The 17,632-nt window shown below is 40.2% G+C and overlaps 1 protein-coding gene across 1 annotated transcript; it reads left to right on the top strand.

The window, feature by feature from the left end:
• Nucleotides 1-281: 281 nt before the first annotated feature.
• On the top strand, nucleotides 282-16,461 carry sestd1 (SEC14 and spectrin domains 1). Its single transcript, XM_044019537.1, has 19 exons — nucleotides 282-551; nucleotides 2,200-2,269; nucleotides 2,421-2,529; nucleotides 3,235-3,325; nucleotides 3,449-3,562; nucleotides 7,046-7,159; nucleotides 7,297-7,391; nucleotides 7,490-7,545; nucleotides 8,203-8,274; nucleotides 8,914-9,071; nucleotides 11,125-11,247; nucleotides 11,386-11,580; nucleotides 11,710-11,824; nucleotides 11,956-12,121; nucleotides 12,255-12,336; nucleotides 12,453-12,575; nucleotides 13,338-13,529; nucleotides 13,632-13,735; nucleotides 14,128-16,461. The coding sequence occupies exons 2-19, from the start codon at nucleotides 2,200-2,202 to the stop codon at nucleotides 14,426-14,428; spliced, it is 2,280 nt and encodes a 759-aa protein (XP_043875472.1). The 5' UTR covers nucleotides 282-551; the 3' UTR covers nucleotides 14,429-16,461.
• Nucleotides 16,462-17,632: the final 1,171 nt, after the last annotated feature.

Here is a 17,632-nt window from a genome sequence, read left to right as displayed (position 1 = left end):
TAATATAGATCCATAAATCTGAGAGATGACTTTTATACAGCCTCACAACTAAATCTGTATTCACAGGAGAATTTGACCAATCACAGGGCAGTACAGGGAAACTCCTATTGGCCAGTTTAATAATTATTTTTCTTCTATTTTCGCCAATAAATCACTGAGAACATCTGTCGATGTCCTTAGAGTTTTGGAGTATCTTGAGGAAAAAAAAACACCACACCCACACGCAGGGCTATGGTTAATCTGGGCTTTTATTTTGAAGGCCGTGTCACCGGAAATGTTGTTACATTATTCTACTTCACGAAGGCTGCAGAAAGCAGCGAGCTCCACCGCCTGTCTTCTGTGTTTCCACTGTTGTTTAAAGCAAATGGAGAAAAAAACTGAAGTGTTTCGTGGGTTTTTGTTGGAAAACGGTTTAATTTTGTGCTGATAAATCAGTGTGAGAGGAGGAAGAGGAAGGTACGAAGAGCCACAAAAGAGCACAGGAGGAGAAGAGGAGGACTGGGACAGAAAAAAATCGGGACAGTATAAAATGCTGCAGATTTGACTGGAAGGTAAGAAAATCCGCCTGATCAATACTGAATGCTGCTCCATCCTGAAGTTGTCGATACTGAAGGTCTGAGGTCAGGGAGGTTTGAAACATAAAAGCCGCAGCAGCCCGGGAGCTGGGACTGAATGTAGGTCATTGTGTCTGTGGGCCGAGACGAACCAAACGGAGTCAAACCGAGCCGGGCCGTCCTGCGGCTGCAGCCAGGCCGCAGACACGCTGCTGCTGCTGCTGCTGCTGAGGAGGAGGAGGATGAAGATGAGCCCTAAATACCATGCTGCTGCAGGAGTGACTGATGCTGCAGTGATAAGATGATCACAAATGCTGCTGCCTCTGCCCCCAAACACAATACTAGTTATTATAATAATATAGGTTTTGTTTTTAAATAGCCAGTTTTCAGTCATTTCTTTAGAGACAAACATAATTCTTAATAATAGTTAGTTCATAATGAGTAGTAAAAAGAAATGGTCAAATCATGTTTGTTATTATTATCAACGGTAATAATGATGATAAGATAAGATATATAAATCTGTAGTTGCATAATCAGGATTTGGTGGGTGTGGTTTGATCAGATTTGATCATCACAAGTAACACAGCCACAGCTGTCATGAGATATTCATTCAGATTTCTGATTGCTTTACATAGAACTGACATCTCACCTCAAGACAGCAAAGAGAGGACATATGACTCATATCTCAGATGAAGTGACCAAAACCTTGGCCGAAAATGGTGTGTTTATGAAGGACCAGTACAATTTCAGACCTACTTGATTGGGAAAACAGATTTTCTGAAGTAACAAAATCACTCAAAAGAATTAACGAAAAACCCTGGACTTGAAATTACTCCAAAAACCTAAATCAGTCGATGCATTTTTGATTAAAACCTAATCCACGTTCTTTATTTTAATCGTATTTACTGTATATACAACACTAAACTCGCTACAAACCAAAGATGCTTGATGCCTAAGATGCGTAGTATACATTTTTATGCAAACTATGATTACACTAGCATGTGTTTGCACAATAAAATGAAACATATTAAATTTTATTAAATTAGAGGAACAAAATGTAACATGCAAAGTATAAATGACTTGCATATGACAGTGTAGTTCTCTATAAGTGGGTGGAACAGAGTTCTGAAACTGTGGACTGAGCCTGTCTTGTCTGAGCTTGTGTAATTCAGCCTGAACCTCTGCCTCACTTGTGTCTGTACATCTGTACTTGTGTCTTGTTCTGTGTACCACTGTCTGAAGTTGTTTATTTTTGTCTGGGTCTCTAAAATAAAGGTACTGTATATACCTGACTCTCACCCAGTTTACCTGTGTTTGGGTCTTGGTATTGTGGTCTGAATTTGCATACTTGGGCTTTACACCGTGTGTACTACTATCTGAACTTGTGTACAACTTGTGTCTCGGCCTAGTTTTGTCTAATTTTGTCTATACTTGTGTTTAATTGGGCCTGTGTACTGAATTTGTATGCATGTATGTGACTTGCCTGTGTGTAATATTGTCTGAACATGTGTACATGTATCTGGGTCTGTATAATAGTTCCTAAGCCAGAGGGCTAGTGTCTATTTATCTGTTCGTATGAACACATTGATGCCATTCTAAGATGTAGAAAATGATCCTAAAGTGTTGTTTGCATCCGTGTCTACAGATGTCTAACGTAAACACGGAAGCGACCAACATGCTCCCCATCCTCAAGAAGAAACTGGCCTTCTTGTCAGGTAGGAAACATGCAAGCACAACATAAAAACACACACACTCACATACACACAATATGAAAAGAGATTTAATCACACACGTGTTGTGTCTTGAATCCAATTTTCCCTGCATTTATGTGAATAATCGTGTTTGTGGTTGCCTGTTTTTGTCAAGGGGGCAAAGACAGACGCAGTGGTCTGATCCTGACCATCCCTTTGAGTTCAGATCAGACCAGCATGGAGGAGCTCAGCGCCACTCTGGACTATCTTCTCAGCATCCCAAGGTACCCACCCACACAAATATAGCTACAGTGTGTATACATTATTATATATACATACATATATATATATATATATATATATATATATATATATATATATATATATATACATATATATACATATATATATATATATATATATATATACATATATATATATATATATGTGTGTGTGTGTGTGTATATAACAGCAGCTGCGGTACTGGCAGTCGCAAGAACCTTTGGACCTATTTCAGGTTAACTAGTCACAGAAGTGCTCTACATTTGTGTTCTTGGCTGCGGAGACAGAACCCATGTTCAGCTGAACTGAAATAGGCTTAAAGGAGGATTCCAGTTTATTACAACTTGGGTCCAATGTCATTTGCCTAAATATATAACAACCGTGTTGATGAGATGACTTGGCTGTTGGATAATCCTTTCAAGGAGTCAGACTTACATATCTCGTGGACATGAACAACAAAATTTCACAGCAAATTTCCCACAGTAGCAACATAATTTAAAAAGTAAAATAGTTCATTTAAAACATGGAAAAGTATGTGATGGTATGTGCTCTGGTGAGTTATACAAGTCTAAAAGTACTAGATTAAAATAAAGTAAGTTAATGTTGAAAGTTAAAGGTTATGTGATTTATTTGATTGGTGTCGTGTGTAGTTTAATGACACCCTTACACTATAAATTTCTTCCCTTCTCTCTCTCTCTCTCTCGCAGCGAGAAGTGTAAGGCTCGTGGTTTCACTGTTATCGTGGATGGCAGGAAGTCTCAGTGGAACATCGTGAAGACTGTGGTGCTCATGTTGCAGGTACAAACACATTTGAACAACCCAGAAGCTTCAGCATGCAGAAACTTGTACAGTATATGTTACTTCATCGGGATAATAAACAGTTGATGAGATGAGACAATAATGCCGTCGATGTCCTTTCAGAACGTGATCCCGGCCGAAGTGTCGCTGGTCTGCGTGGTCAAGCCAGACGAGTTCTGGGATAAGAAGGTCACACACTTCTGCTTCTGGAAGGAGAAAGACCGACTGGGCTTTGAGGTGAGTCTCCTGCGTCAGGATGAAGCGGCTTCATGTTTCATTTATGCTCATTGCAGAGCTTTAGTACTTTGTGCAACTCTTTTGACTTGAAAGGAGGTTTTCTCAGTATGAGGCCACTGTTGAAATGAAGTTGGTGCATTTTTTTGGAATTGTGAAATCTGTTGGTGAACTCTGAATTCTGTAGAGAATGGTGTGGTTTGGTTCGAGTTTGTATCTTCTGCATTCATCCATTCTTCGTAGAGTTAACACCAATGTGTGGCTTTTGTTTTTTCTTTTAAATCCTCATTTCTGCCAGAGGCTGAAAAAGCTTTGTTGAAATCTTTTCATTTCTACTCTCTGATTTTGTTTCAGCCTGAATGACTCTCTCCAAGTTCTCTCAGTATGAACTTGTTTGTGCAACATGTTGCCTGATTACATTTGTAAAGGTTAAGTGTTCACTCCTGTTTTAATTGGCAGCACTGGAAAAGCCAACAGACGATCTGTTTTACTGGCTGCTGCTGTTGTTGCTGTGATGACATTTTGATCTACACAATGCACACACCCTCTTTGGATGTGTTATCTGATCGTGAAATCCAGACAAATATAATATCCCCGAGCATTATTAACTGTCCTGAGTGCTGTTGGAAACCTGAGCCATTATCAATGTTGTGTGTGTGTGAGTGAGAGACAGAGCTTAGACCTCCTCTATTATAACAGATGGTTTTGCAGACGGAAATCAGTCGTCCCTCTGACCCAGATTTCTACAGCCATTGGCTCCGCATGCGTCGCTATGGTAACCCGAACAAATTGGTGGATCTGCATGTAACAAATAAATGTTGCTGTGTTTGGATATTCACGGTCAATGATTAGATTAGATTTAGCCAAAATGCCGATACTGTAACACCCCCACTGGTACGTTTGCGGACAATTTAAGGTCTTAACAGTTTTTTGTTTTTTTTTCTTATACTTTATTAATCCCTTAGGGAAACACTATCTCAGCATTAAATCCAGCCTCTCCTAGAATTAGGAGGCGGGGACTCGAACTGGCAACCCACCGGTTACATGCCAAGTTCCCTTTCATCGTGGCTGCCCTTGTTGAAGTGAAAGAAGGGAATTTCGACTCAAAATGAACACTCATATGTGATCATATGGAAGCTGTGCATTGACAAACATGTAGTGTTGATTTATTTTTAAAGTGTAAATACAGTATGTGGTTGCACTGAGCAACATGCTCAGATTAGTCAGATTAATTTATTGTTGAATTTTCTTGAGTTTTTGTCATCAGCCTCACTTTATTTAAATATTTACACACGCGCGCACACAGCTGCTGGAAGGGAAGGGAGATTCCACTGTTGAAATGTGACTCATCTTAAGTATGGAGTGTGTGTGGGGCGTGGGTCATACAGCTGTTCCAGGGTTTAAATAAATACACACACACACACACACACTGAGCGCAGTATATCTCTGACAGCATCTGCTGCAGTGACAACTGAGAGACAGACACATCACCAGCTGTCTGACTGTCCAGATTTATTTGTAAAGGTCTTTCACACAAATGTCGTTCAGAGTTCTATATCACCCAACAATGATGCTACATCATTCAAAAGGCATACTTAATCATAGCTTGTTTGGATTTTTTTCATACAAAATGGAAAAGAAAGCTTGCAGGCTGTCCGTGAAGACTGAACACTATCTTTATTTAGAGAGTTCTTTGAGAAGCTGATGATGAAGTTTGTCTTGTGATCAGTGCAAATATGTAAAAATAAAGGAAAAAAGAAACATCTAAGAGATGGATAAATTACTGAACAATTTCAGTCATGGGTCAGAATGTTTCCAAGAAATGTAGTCTTTATTAGACAAGGATTGTTGCAGTAACGAATGTCACACATTTCGATGTAGTTTTTAAGACATTACAGGAACGGTTTGTAGTGAACGAGCCATTCAGTTTATGTGGAATCACTGCATTTAATTGGTCTTTTAGCAGCAGTGACACTGTCTGGTTTTTGTTGACCAGTCAGTGAGAGGATGGTTGAAGTATTTATGATCTTGCCACACCTACTGTAAAATTTCCCTGTAAAGTAAAAGCCAACTGTGGACTCAGGCATCATGATAGTGTGTGTGTATAATGTCTTCACCTGAGAGAGGAATGTGGCGTGGCTCATGTTATTTCTTCACTAGTTGTTTCTGACTGTGAACCAGCCACGTGTTGCAGTGGTCTGCCTTTCTCCACAGAGGAACTGAAGAATCATGATGTGTGCAGAGGATCACCACATCTGAATTAGTTTTGAATTTAAATGTGATACTAAAACATACAACAAAGAAAAGGTAAATTAAAATTATGTTTGCCACTTTAGTAATCTCTGACAATTTAGATTTACATTGTCCTTTTTGTGGCATCCTTTGGCCAAGTGGAAAGGGAACTTGGCTTGTAACCGGAAGGTTGCCGGTTCAAATCCCCACCAGGTCAAAAGGGCTGGGATACCTCTGAGCAAGGTACCCAACCCCCATTGCTCCCCGGGAGCAGCCCACTGCTCCTATTTCTAGCATCTAAAATGCAGAGAATAATTTCCCTAAGGGGATTAATAAAGTATCTAAAATTAAAAAAATAACCTGAATACACATAAAAGTGTAACATCAGCTGTTTTAGGCTGCAACACTGTCTCATCTTATATCTGTCCACCTCACCATATTAAATGTTAAACTGTCTGTATTTATTAGGGCTGCAACAATAAAGTGATTATTAATCGATTACTAAATGAAGTTCTTGTTGTTCATAGGTTATTATTCTATTATTTTGCTATTTTTACTGGTCCGCCCCCCTTGAGATCAAATTGTGCTGTATGTGGCCCCTGAACAAAAATGAGTTTGACACCCCTGATACAAACGGTGTACGCTTTATTTCAAAGAAATCTTTAAAACTGAATAATTTTCATTTGTGGGCAAAAAGGGACATTTGAGAACATCATCATTTCGATCAACACTGATCAACACTTTTCATCATTTTCTAACATCTTTTGTATCAAGCAACTGATCGATTAACAGCCAAAATAATTGCCAAAATAATTGATTATGAAAATAATCCATAGTTGCGGTCCTAATATTTATATACAGTAGCACTTTTCCGGTCTTCCTAGTTGCTATGCAGTTTTGCCATTCATCCGTTCACACCCACATTTATATAATGCAGCTATTTTTATACCACACGTTGTTCACAGGCTGCCAGTACATCAGTAAAGGGGCCATTTGGGTTGTTTTAATCAAGGAAGGACATGATGGTACACAGATTTGAGGAACGGGGATCGAACTACTGACCTTCTGTTTAGTTTTTGTTATTATACAACAGAGAGATTATGAGGTCAGGTGGAGGTTTGATCCACAGCTGCCCACAGAGTGAAGGGAATCTGATGTGGAACACAGGAAATTTGGAATATGAATTAAATATATCTGTGCATTATCGTTATTGTTCTGATAATATTGCTTGCTTGTGTCTGTGCTCTCGATCAGGTGATCCTGGTCTCGGCCACTAAGCTGACGCGTTACATTGAACCCTGTCAGCTGACGGACGATTTTGGAGGAAGTCTGGACTACGACCACAATGACTGGCTCAACAAGAGACTGGTTAGTATTTTAGTTTATTAATCCATGCATTCAATACTTCACTTACAACCCTTGTTGTCGTGGTAACCTGGCATAGGGCCTTAGCATATTGCTTTGTTGCAAGTATTCAGGTATTCTTGCATGTTGCTTTGTTGCAGGTATTCGAGAAGTTCACCAAAGAGTCAACGTCACTACTGGACGAGCTGTCCATCATCAACGACAGTGACAAGAACAGCTCGGTGGACAAGGACAAGTACGTACACACGCGCTCACTCACAAAGCTACAGTTTGAAGTAAACTTACAGTAGACGGGTTAAATCCAGAGCTGTGTTTTCTGTCTGTCCTCTGCAGATCAACTGACTGTGCCCTGTTACCGTCCTTTGACCCCGAGACTGTCCTTCAAACTGGTAACTATCATCCTGTCTCTCATATCTTAAAAATGTGCAAGTTCTCATGTAAATGTTGTGGTCAGTCAGTCAGTCATCATCTACCATAAATTCTGAATTCTGATTACATCAAAGCTGTTTAAATTCTACAAGTGTATGTGATACGAGAGGAAATGTTAAGCAACACTCCATAACCTTATTCTACCTCTCTTACGACATGAATAAAGATTTTTCCTGATTTAGGTGTTAATACGTGCTTAATAATTACTAATAAGGGGCTAGTATGCTACTTCTATTCATATTGTAAGCACCTAGGTAATGGTGAATATGTGTTCCTTAATATAAAGTTAAAAACCCATTTTTCTTACTCGCCATATTTAAGTGTTTTTTTTTAAAAGTGAGATTAAGTGTAAATCTGCCACCAAGACCTAGAGCTGAACAGACACCATGGATGGATGGATGTGTTCACTGTACTGAGCAGTCTGTTGTCTGTGTGTTGGCTGGGCAGAGGTGAAAGGAGTCTTTGTTTGTGGTACCACCCTCCTCCCTCCTCCAGCTCCTTTTGTAATCTTTGTGATGTACACAAACACTGATGCATTATTGTTTCTGATGCCTTTCTAACAGGCTTTTAACTCTCAAGCCAACCCTTTGTCTCTGTGTCTGTTTCTGTGTGTACAGGCCATGAGCTGCTGTCAGAACTACAGCAGCGGCGCTTTAATGGATCAGAGGGAGGAGGAGGAGGACAGGGAGGTGAGGAAGCAGCTGTCTGTCATGCAGAAGTGACTGCGCTGGTCCAGCTTAGATGAGAATGTTTTCTTTAGAGTATTTTTGAAAGCAGTCATTGAGCTGCTACATGTCCACACTGACTCAGTTGGAGCCTCCCTGTCATGCAAAGCCACACTGACTGACTGTTTATAACTTTGTTCCTTTCGTGTACGTGTTAAGTGCAAAATGTTCCCGGTTCGTGCGTAGTGGAACACAGACTGTGAGACTGTCTCATCACCCAACATCAGTGTTGGCCCTCACAAAGTGTTTATGGCTGTGCATGACTGCAGCCAGGTTCAGAATCTGGTGGTAAGCCTGGGGTGGAGGCTGTTCAAACAGCAGATTAATGCTTACATCAAGCGTCGCTGTTTCATATCACTGCAAAAGCTGCTATAAACATCTATGGTGTGGGTTGATTTTTAAGAAAACTCTTAAGAATGTGTGTGTAAATGTTCAGTCCAGTTTCTTTGAAGGTGTCAGGTTATTGTGTTAACTAGGAGAATGCTAAAGTTTAATGCTCGTATTGAAGGTACCTAAAGTAATAAGAAATATGCATAGACTTGACATAAAACGTTGTCCTAGACTGTAACCCCACAGGTCCTCTTCCTGACCTCTGACCTGCAGGTCCTGCCTGGTGCCCCATGGAGGAGGAGCTACTGGCTCAGCCACAGGTGATGAAGCTGTTGGACTCACTCAGGGAGCAGTACACCAGGTACCAGGAGTTGTGCAGGCAGCGAAACAAACGCACCCAGCTAGATGAGATCCACACCAAAGTCATGCAGGTAAAGAACACACACACACACACACACACACACACACACATATCGATTGGTTTGTGCAGCTATTATTTGTAGGACACTGCATTGATTACCATTCATTTGGACAGCTTAAACAAAAAAGAATTATCCCTAATCTAAAACCTAACCAGTTAATGGCTAACCCTGACCTTGGTCTCCATGAGGACTACTGGTCCTGATGAGGTCAATGTTTATACCAGAAAAGGTCCTAAAGATGTAACAAATACACACACACACACACAATGTACAATCAATTTAAAATGTAATGAAGCATTACCACAAAACACCATCAAAATATTAACTATACTCTAATTCAAAAACAAAAATCTCAAAGACATGAATTGTTTCATATTTATGTTACATTCATTTGAATTGTTGTAGAAAAATAAAAATTTAATAAAAAATAAAAAATAAAATATTAAAACATGAGACCTAATAGACTTAAGAACAAACAGTAAAACATGCAAGAAAGCAATACAATACTGAAGAAAGTATAAAAACAAATAAACAATAATAAAACTATTAAAAAAAAAAAAGATAAAACCAAAGTCTCATACTGGGTCGGAACGCCAAAGAGTAAAAATGGGTTTTAAGATGCGTTTTAAAAGTGAACAGTGAAGGAACCTGTCTAACATGCAGTAGAAGATTGTTTCACAATCTCAGCGCAGCTACAGAAAAAAGCTCTGTCCATAAAAGGATGCTCTCTGCCAAAAGCAGCAACACAAATCTCTAAACATGTCTTCCATGTTGGAACATCTCTCTGTAGCTCCTCAGTCTTTAAAAGTCTCTTGAATCTGTTGTCATTCATTACTTAGAAACAGTGTTTCACTGCTTCACAGCTCCCAGTATCTGTAAACTCTCCTGGGGAGACTGGGAATCATAGAGCTTCAGGGGCTGATGGGAAACATTACAGTCTTGGAGATGAGCCTGGGGTTGTCATGGTAATCTTAGCATATCGGTCACTAGCCTGGAGGATTTGAGGTGGTGATGGTGATGGTGGCCTAGTTCCTTCTTGAACTGTGTGCATTTGCGTGCTTGTGTGTCAGCTCTTCAAGGCATCACTGACCTGATAAATGAAATAATTTTACTGACATTTACCCATCTAGAGAGGCTGTGATGAATGTTTAAACTTTACCTTATGATAAAATGACCATCAGTGTATATTATGTAACTTTGTATAAGACAGACATACTGGCTTACTTTATTATTTATTTATTTATGTTTTGCAATCTGAGATTCAGTGTCGATCAAACATTAGGTCACTACTTAAAGAAAGTTGGTGTCGTCAACAGACAATGAAATAAATAAAACAAGTACTAAATGCAACTTCAATAAAGACACGCAATTCTTTCCTTTTGCTCACATATTATTTTTTACTTCATTAATTCATTCATGTTTGAACCTCATCTGAACACAGTGGAGTTTGAAAGATGTTATAATAGTGGCAAGAAAAAGAGACAAACAATATCAAAAGATCTTTGTTCCTAATGCTTCAGTTCTGGTGATTTTATTTTTTTAAAAGACAAACTTCAAACTTAATATAAAATACTCATCAGTGGAAAGCCCCTTTCATAAACCAAGCTGTCCTCTTAAATCAGCTGGTGTGTATATCAATGTCATTTGTCTGATTTTGTGTTTCATTTACCCTGTGAATGTGATTTTAATGTACACAGTTGATATGTATCATGTGAACTCATCACAGAAACAAATAGACCCTGACAGCCACCTGCTGGTCACTGTGCTTCACTGCAGCCACAGTGAGAAAGTCTCAGGTTTAATAAGTTAACATTTTGTATTGAAAGATTCATTACATTTTTAAGTACAGGGGCTTTTAGACTCAACAACCATTCCTCTAATGTACTGATGTTTCAGTTGAGTTTAATTTCTATTTAGGTCACACAAAAGCAAATCTATTGAGAAAATAAATGGGATTTTCACTTCTGGCACTAGCACCTGAATATTATTATTATTATTATTCTTAATAATCTGTAATTAGTTCAATTTTTAACTTTTTTGTTTCTGGTTACCTGTGTCCCAGGTGGTGACCTGGTTGCAGGGTCCAGGTTCAGAGCTGTTGAAGACTCATCAGGCGATTGGAGATTCAATCCGTGCGGCTCAGGCCCTGCAGCAGAAACACGAGGAGATCGAGAGCCAGCACAGTGTAAGGAAACAAAATGAGCAAAACACAAATGACATCATGTGACAGGGGCAAACTGATGAATCATTGAGGTAAACAAAGACATTTTACTGGCACGGGCGTTAAAATGTGAGCTCATTCTGTATCGCCGTGTATGTACAGGAGTGGTTTGCAGTGTACGTGGAGTTGAATCAGCAGATCGCTGCCCTGCTAAGTGCTGGGGAGGAGGAGGAAGTTGTGGAGCTGAAGGCGCTGCAGCAGCAGCTCAGCGACGTCTGCTACCAACAAGCAGCTCAGCTGGAGAACCGTCAGAACGTCCTGCAGTCGGCGCAGGGTTTCCACAGCACCACGCAGGAGGTAACGCAAGCATCACTGTACATTTGTGCCTCAAGTGAACCTAAACTAATACAACAAAATGTCTGAAAATAAACTGTAACTGAACTTCGACCTTGATCAGTGATCAAAACTCTGTGTCTGTCGCTGCAGTTGTCGCAGCAGCTGGACGGTCTACTGGGCATGCTCTGTGCTGACGTGGCTCCAGCTGACGGAGCTGCCATTCAACAAAACCTCAAACTGCTGGAGGAGAAGCTGCAGACTGTTGGTTAGTGCTCTGGATGACAAGTCTTTCTTTTACATTAGTGGTACTTTTTGGAGTGGTGTGAAGTTTTTACACCAACAGCTTTAACTAATGTGTGTGTTTGTGTGTGTCTGTGCTGTCTCTCCTCTCTGCAGAGGCAGGTCTCACTTCTCTTCGTCAGAAGGGGGGTTTGTTGATGGAGCAGATGTGCAGCCAGCCGCAATGGTCGTTGGAGGAAACGGAGCGTCCAGCTGGAGAACAACAGGACAATGTTCAACACATTCAGGCTGTGATGGAGGAGATGCAGCTCCGCAAACAGAGGTTACTGTCTGCTGCTTCGTACGCTAAAGTGTGATTGATGCAAACACTCTATTCCTGCAGAGTCTGAAACACCTGTCAAACAGTAAAGCGGTTGAATGTTTATTGAGTATGTGTTTGTGTGTGTGTTCTGCAGGTGTGAGGACATGGTGGACGTACGGAGGCTGAAGATGTTACAGATGGTCCAACTGTTCAAATGTGAAGAAGATGCTTTACAGGTCAGACACACATCAACAGAAACAACAAACACGTGTGTAAACACTGTGTATATCTTGTATGAAACTGATGTATTGAATGTGTATTCATTTCTGTTTGCGCATGTGTGTGTGTTCAGGCAGTAGAGTGGCTTGGCGAGCTTTTGGATGCTCTGTTAAAAACCCACATCAAAATGGGCGATGACGCTCAAGAGACCAGGACCATGTTGGACAAACACAGGAAGTTTGTGGATGTGGCCCAGGTGAGACACTTCCTGACTTCACTGACTGTCAAATGATGCATATAAACCACACATGTATACAGTTACAGTATATCATTGGAGCTTTAATCCGTAGTTCACAAACCACTTTTAACATCATCTTGTCAAAGTTTCCTGTGGAACTCATTCATGGTGACAAGCACTTCTCTGTGCTGTTCTCATAATCCAGTTATTCAGTCCTCATTCGACCCCTGTTAAGATTTACTTCTCTTATCTTTACTCAAAACAACCAAAATGAATGCAGTTATAACATAAATTGTTGATGGTCACGCATCTGAGGGTTTTTCCTACTACCAGTGTGCATATATGTGTGTATTTATTTATATATATATATATATATATATATATATATATATATATATATATATATATATATATATATATATATATATATACTATACTATACTATACTATACTTGTATATTTGTTTTAACTTGATCACTCAAGTTATTCTATGGCTCTGTAACATTTTTTGTGTCCCATACCAACATCACAGTCTTCAGTATCTACTAATACTTGTATCAGTCGGATAATTTCTTCACAAAGTTACACGTTACATTCTGGTCACATAACATACTTAATATTGTACTGTGTCCTGCCTAGTCTACATGGCAACCCATCCCATTATTATTTTTGTCCTTGCCTTCCCTAGAGGGCTTTTACTAACATTTTGTTAACAAAAGACAGACAAAAGACAGACAAGACATTTATTCCATCTCTCTGTTTGTATCTGTCTTCCTTCAGAGCACCTATGATTACGGCCGCCAGCTGCTGCAGGCAACTGTCGTCCTCTGTCAGTCCCTGCGCTGTACGACGCGCTCGTCTGGAGACACTCTGCCGAGACTCAACCGAGTCTGGAAGCAGTTCAGTGTCAGCGCTGAAGAGAGACAACAGAGACTGGAGCTGGCTCTGAACTTCCACACCACAGCGGAGAAGGTGAGGTAGATCAGGGTTCAGCCTGTGTGTCAGCAGGTTGACATGAGCAGCTGACATTGGCAGGAAGTTCAACACGGCAACCTAGGTTTTATACTGTTTCAGGTGTTGGAGCAGGGATGTTTCGAGGCGGAGACTCTGGATGAAGTTGACTCTACTGGGAAAACTCTGTTGGACAGACTGACGATGCCTGTTATCTTTCCTGATGGGTATAGACAGACACACATTCTTGTAAAGTGTTCTCAGTGAGGACACACAGATTTAGTGCTTTCCTAAGTCCCTTCCAATAACCTTAACTATCACATGCTTAACCCTGACAGTAAGTGATTTCTAAACCTAACTTAAAATCCTCATACAGCCCTTTAAAGTTGTGAGGACCAGCCAAAATGTCCCACTAAGATAGGTTTGAATCTAAACCCTTACATCCTACTACAGACATGTACACACCCACAAATAAATCCTTTTTTTGTGACATTTATCATGATAATTATTGTTATTGACTAATATGGAAATGTTTTTTTCATTATCAAATGGTTGGCCATATAATCCAGCCCTAATCTTATACAATACATACATCTAAGTCAATTTGTTCTAATTTCAGGAGTGAGCAGTTCTTCGGGAGTCCCAGTGAAACGGCGACAGCAGCGGAGTGCATCAGAGAGCGCCTCCTGCTGGTGGAGGAGCGGCGGCTGCAGCTGCAGGGAGCAAGGCTTCCTGATGAAGAAGAGGAGGGCGTGCTAAACGGGCATGAGCAACGGCTCGATGTAATTGGAGAGGAACTGAGTGAGAAAGATGAGCAAGAGGAGGAGGAGGAGGAGGAGGAAGTAGTGGAGCTGGAGGATGAGGAGGTGGAGGTGGGGCAACAGGATAAAGAATTAGAAAGGTCTAAACAGGACTGCTAATGGATGATTTTAACTTGAGCAACCGTAATGAAGAGCGTTAATGAAGGGCTGCTCATTGATTTCCATGGAGACCTCCAGTTTGTCGTCCCTGAGCCAAGAAAGTCCTCCATCAGTTGCTTCTGTCTCTCTGAAGCAGCAGCAGTAGGTTCTTCTTACTGCTGCTATGTGATGATATTAACCATCAGCCTCGCTGCTTACCCGTCCTTCAAGATGACAAACACGATGGATGTGATTTGTTGCCGTCACCCCTTTCAGCAGAAAGCTTCACCACTGTATGGCTTTGAAGAGCAGCAGCCTCTAACATTTTTCTGCCGTTACCGGATCCAGCAGACGTCCTTCCAGACTGGATCTCCATCTCATGTAAAATACTGGAATAATTACTACTCATGTTTCCTGATGACGATCACCTGTAAAATAAGCCTTTTTCAGTAAGAATACTCCTCATTCCCAGCATGCCACTTGTTCACCTAAGTAGGTGGAGCTTCCTTGACGCAAACATGGTTACACACATTTCTGTTTGTGCCTCCTTACATCTGTGTCTCTTTTCCTGCTTTGTTGCCTCCTTTTTATCTGCCTTCTGTAACAAAATATGAACTTGGTGGCTCTACAGTATATCAGGTGTACAGCGGCCTGATTCTGAACAGGAGTCGTCTTATGTTTCACCTGCAAAGTTGGAGCTGTTCAACACTGGGATCAAACAGTGCAGACGAGCTAAAAAAAAAATCTGTAATATATTGGACTGTTTCCATAGTAACTAGAGGAACGAGGTTTACTACAAGGCCTAAAGAGCATTTACTTAGTTTATATAATCTCTTTGGACATAGTCTGAGGAATGAATCCCAAAATTACAGGTCTTCCTGTTGGAGTTAAACTGAAATGAACCCTATTTCCAAATATTGCTGTGACATCAGTGATACAATGTGCCTTACAGTGTCAGTCCTCCAGCTTGTATAGTCCTAATCTTTAGAGAAAAAGTGTCACACAGTTTGCATAAATCAAATTATGGCACTGAAATTGTCATTTGGTACCAAAAATCCACACCCACCGGAGAACATCAGTATAGGGGGAACACTAATGCTGCTGGTTGTTTGTTTTGGAATTCAGTCCAGTAGGTCTTATTGAGAAAATCAAATCAAAGTAATTTGTGTGCTTGATTTTATAATTTGCCATGTCATGTTATGCAACATATCGACTTAAAGCCCTGCCTTGAGTGCCTTCACACTCTTGCTACCGTTTTCTTAGATTTTATATAAAGTGTTTCTTTGATTTTGATTTTCACTGCAGTACATCGAGACCTTTTAAATGTATGTTTTTCGAGGATAATGGGACTATTTCAAAGTAAAAGCATTCATAGTCAGCTTTGATAAACGTTGGCTGACTGAAATGTATTTGCTGCTTTCTACAGCAGGGGAAGAGGCAACATAATGTAAAATGTTACTGGATGAATTATCATGTCGTGCACACATTATTTATTTTCGAACACCTCCTAAGCTTGATTTGATTACGACACAAGTTGAAACAGACCAAGGAGAGACCGATATTGTTTTCCTCCCAACAAAATTTAATTTAATCTCAGTTCTACTTTGTTTCCTTTTCTTATTGAAATGGTCTGAAATGGGACTTGTAGTCATCACACTATTTTATCCACGGTACTCGCATCTTTCAAGGATCTAGAGGCTTCTGAACACTTTGCTGCTCTAAGTAAACCCTCTGCCTTCGTGATGGAGATCAAACGTGTGCCTGTGACTTGTCCAAATAGACCACGGGGACTGAGTTGACCTCTGATCCTGCAGTCAAGTGTAATCCACTGGGACTGGTTCACATGGTGAAATTAGAACGAGACAGATTGCTTTTTTTATTTATTTGTCTTTTTTTTTGGAACAGACCTTGCTGTGATTGGTTGCTGTTTTTGACCAGTAACTGCTGCTTCAAGTGTAACTGCAAAAGTCCTGCGTCTTGCTCAATGTTCTCACACACAATGTCATCAGTTTGACCTCATCCTCTAAATAAAGACCATTTTTTTAAAGTTAAAATGTTCTCTTTCTATATAAAAAAAATTCATTTAAATTTTTTAACTTTATTTATTTAAGATGTTGGTCCTAGGACTTTGAAATACCCCCAAAATGTCATAATAAGTGCCTGCTTGGCAATGCAAAGCAAGCATTTATTATGATTCCCTGAGTTTATTCTTCTTATTAGTGCCTGCTTGCAAGGCAAATCCACTACTGTCAGTCGAGGAAATCCAGTCCATTGGTTTTGCTTCTGGCCTTTGGACATGGACATCTGCTCCTGTAACTGCATAATAAATTGTCATTGGAAGACACAGTAGAAATTGATTTAACCACCTTCCTTCATTGTTTGGGCTGGAACACTCTAAAGAATTGGTGAGTTGGGTGTGAATGTGGTTTGACTGGACACCTTGACGAGTATCAGAGATTTGCTCAGCCTGCATTTCCAAACAAGTGATCAAACCTACAAGACTGCATGTTATTTACTCGGTGTTATTTTTAGAGTTTATGTGGAACAGTTGTCGCTGGATATGGTTAAGAAATATTGGCACAGGGTTTTATGAGTCAACTGCAGTCCTTTGTATATTTCTCAAATAAGGAATACTTAGTGTTCACATTCTTGCTATAAAGCCATGGTTGAACTTACCTTGCACCTCTGTCTGTCTCTCTCTATGTATGTGAGAGTGTGATGGGTTGCAGGTGTACATGGTTGACAGGATGTGTGGAGACGAGCGGTCCTGCAGAAAATGTTCCAGTACAAGAGGCCAGATTCTCCCAACTACGGTAAAAATATCCTTTAAAGTCTCCTTAAATCACTCTCAGCCAGACTGCCAGCAGACATCTTACTAGTTTAAAATAAATATTTAAAATGGTGTCATCGTGGTTGCTGGTGTTTTTCATGAATGCTGGGAAAAAATTTGCACTAAGGTTTCCCCTGGGGCCTCATGCAGCTTCTGAAGGTCCCTGGGATTAATTAAATTTAGTGGCTCTTTTGTCTGTGGTGGTCGATTTTGTCAACCAGTTACTTGCTGTTCAGTTATATTTTGTGCACCCTAATTAACCAACAACTTGGCTATTTTGACATTTTCATTTTTGGTGGTAACCCTGAATGCTTCAGCTAATTATACCTGGTTTCCAGTGAGTTCAGCATTTACACCTTGAGTTTGTGTGTAATCAGTGTCAGAGACAGATTTTT

Source organism: Solea senegalensis, linkage group LG2 (genome assembly GCF_019176455.1).
Source record: "Solea senegalensis isolate Sse05_10M linkage group LG2, IFAPA_SoseM_1, whole genome shotgun sequence".
Taxonomy (NCBI): domain Eukaryota; kingdom Metazoa; phylum Chordata; class Actinopteri; order Pleuronectiformes; family Soleidae; genus Solea; species Solea senegalensis.
Note: the sequence above shows the minus strand (reverse complement) of the source record. Positions and strands in the feature narration are given on the sequence as shown.

Coding starts and splice junctions, on each gene's coding strand:
- sestd1 (XM_044019537.1), top strand. CDS start 2,200: ATGTCTAACGTAAACACGGAAGCGACCAACATGCTCCCCATCCTCAAG. Junction 2,530..3,234: donor TATCTTCTCAGCATCCCAAG/GTACCCACCCAC, acceptor TCTCTCTCGCAG/CGAGAAGTGTAAGGCTCGTG. Junction 11,581..11,709: donor TCCACAGCACCACGCAGGAG/GTAACGCAAGCA, acceptor CTGTCGCTGCAG/TTGTCGCAGCAGCTGGACGG.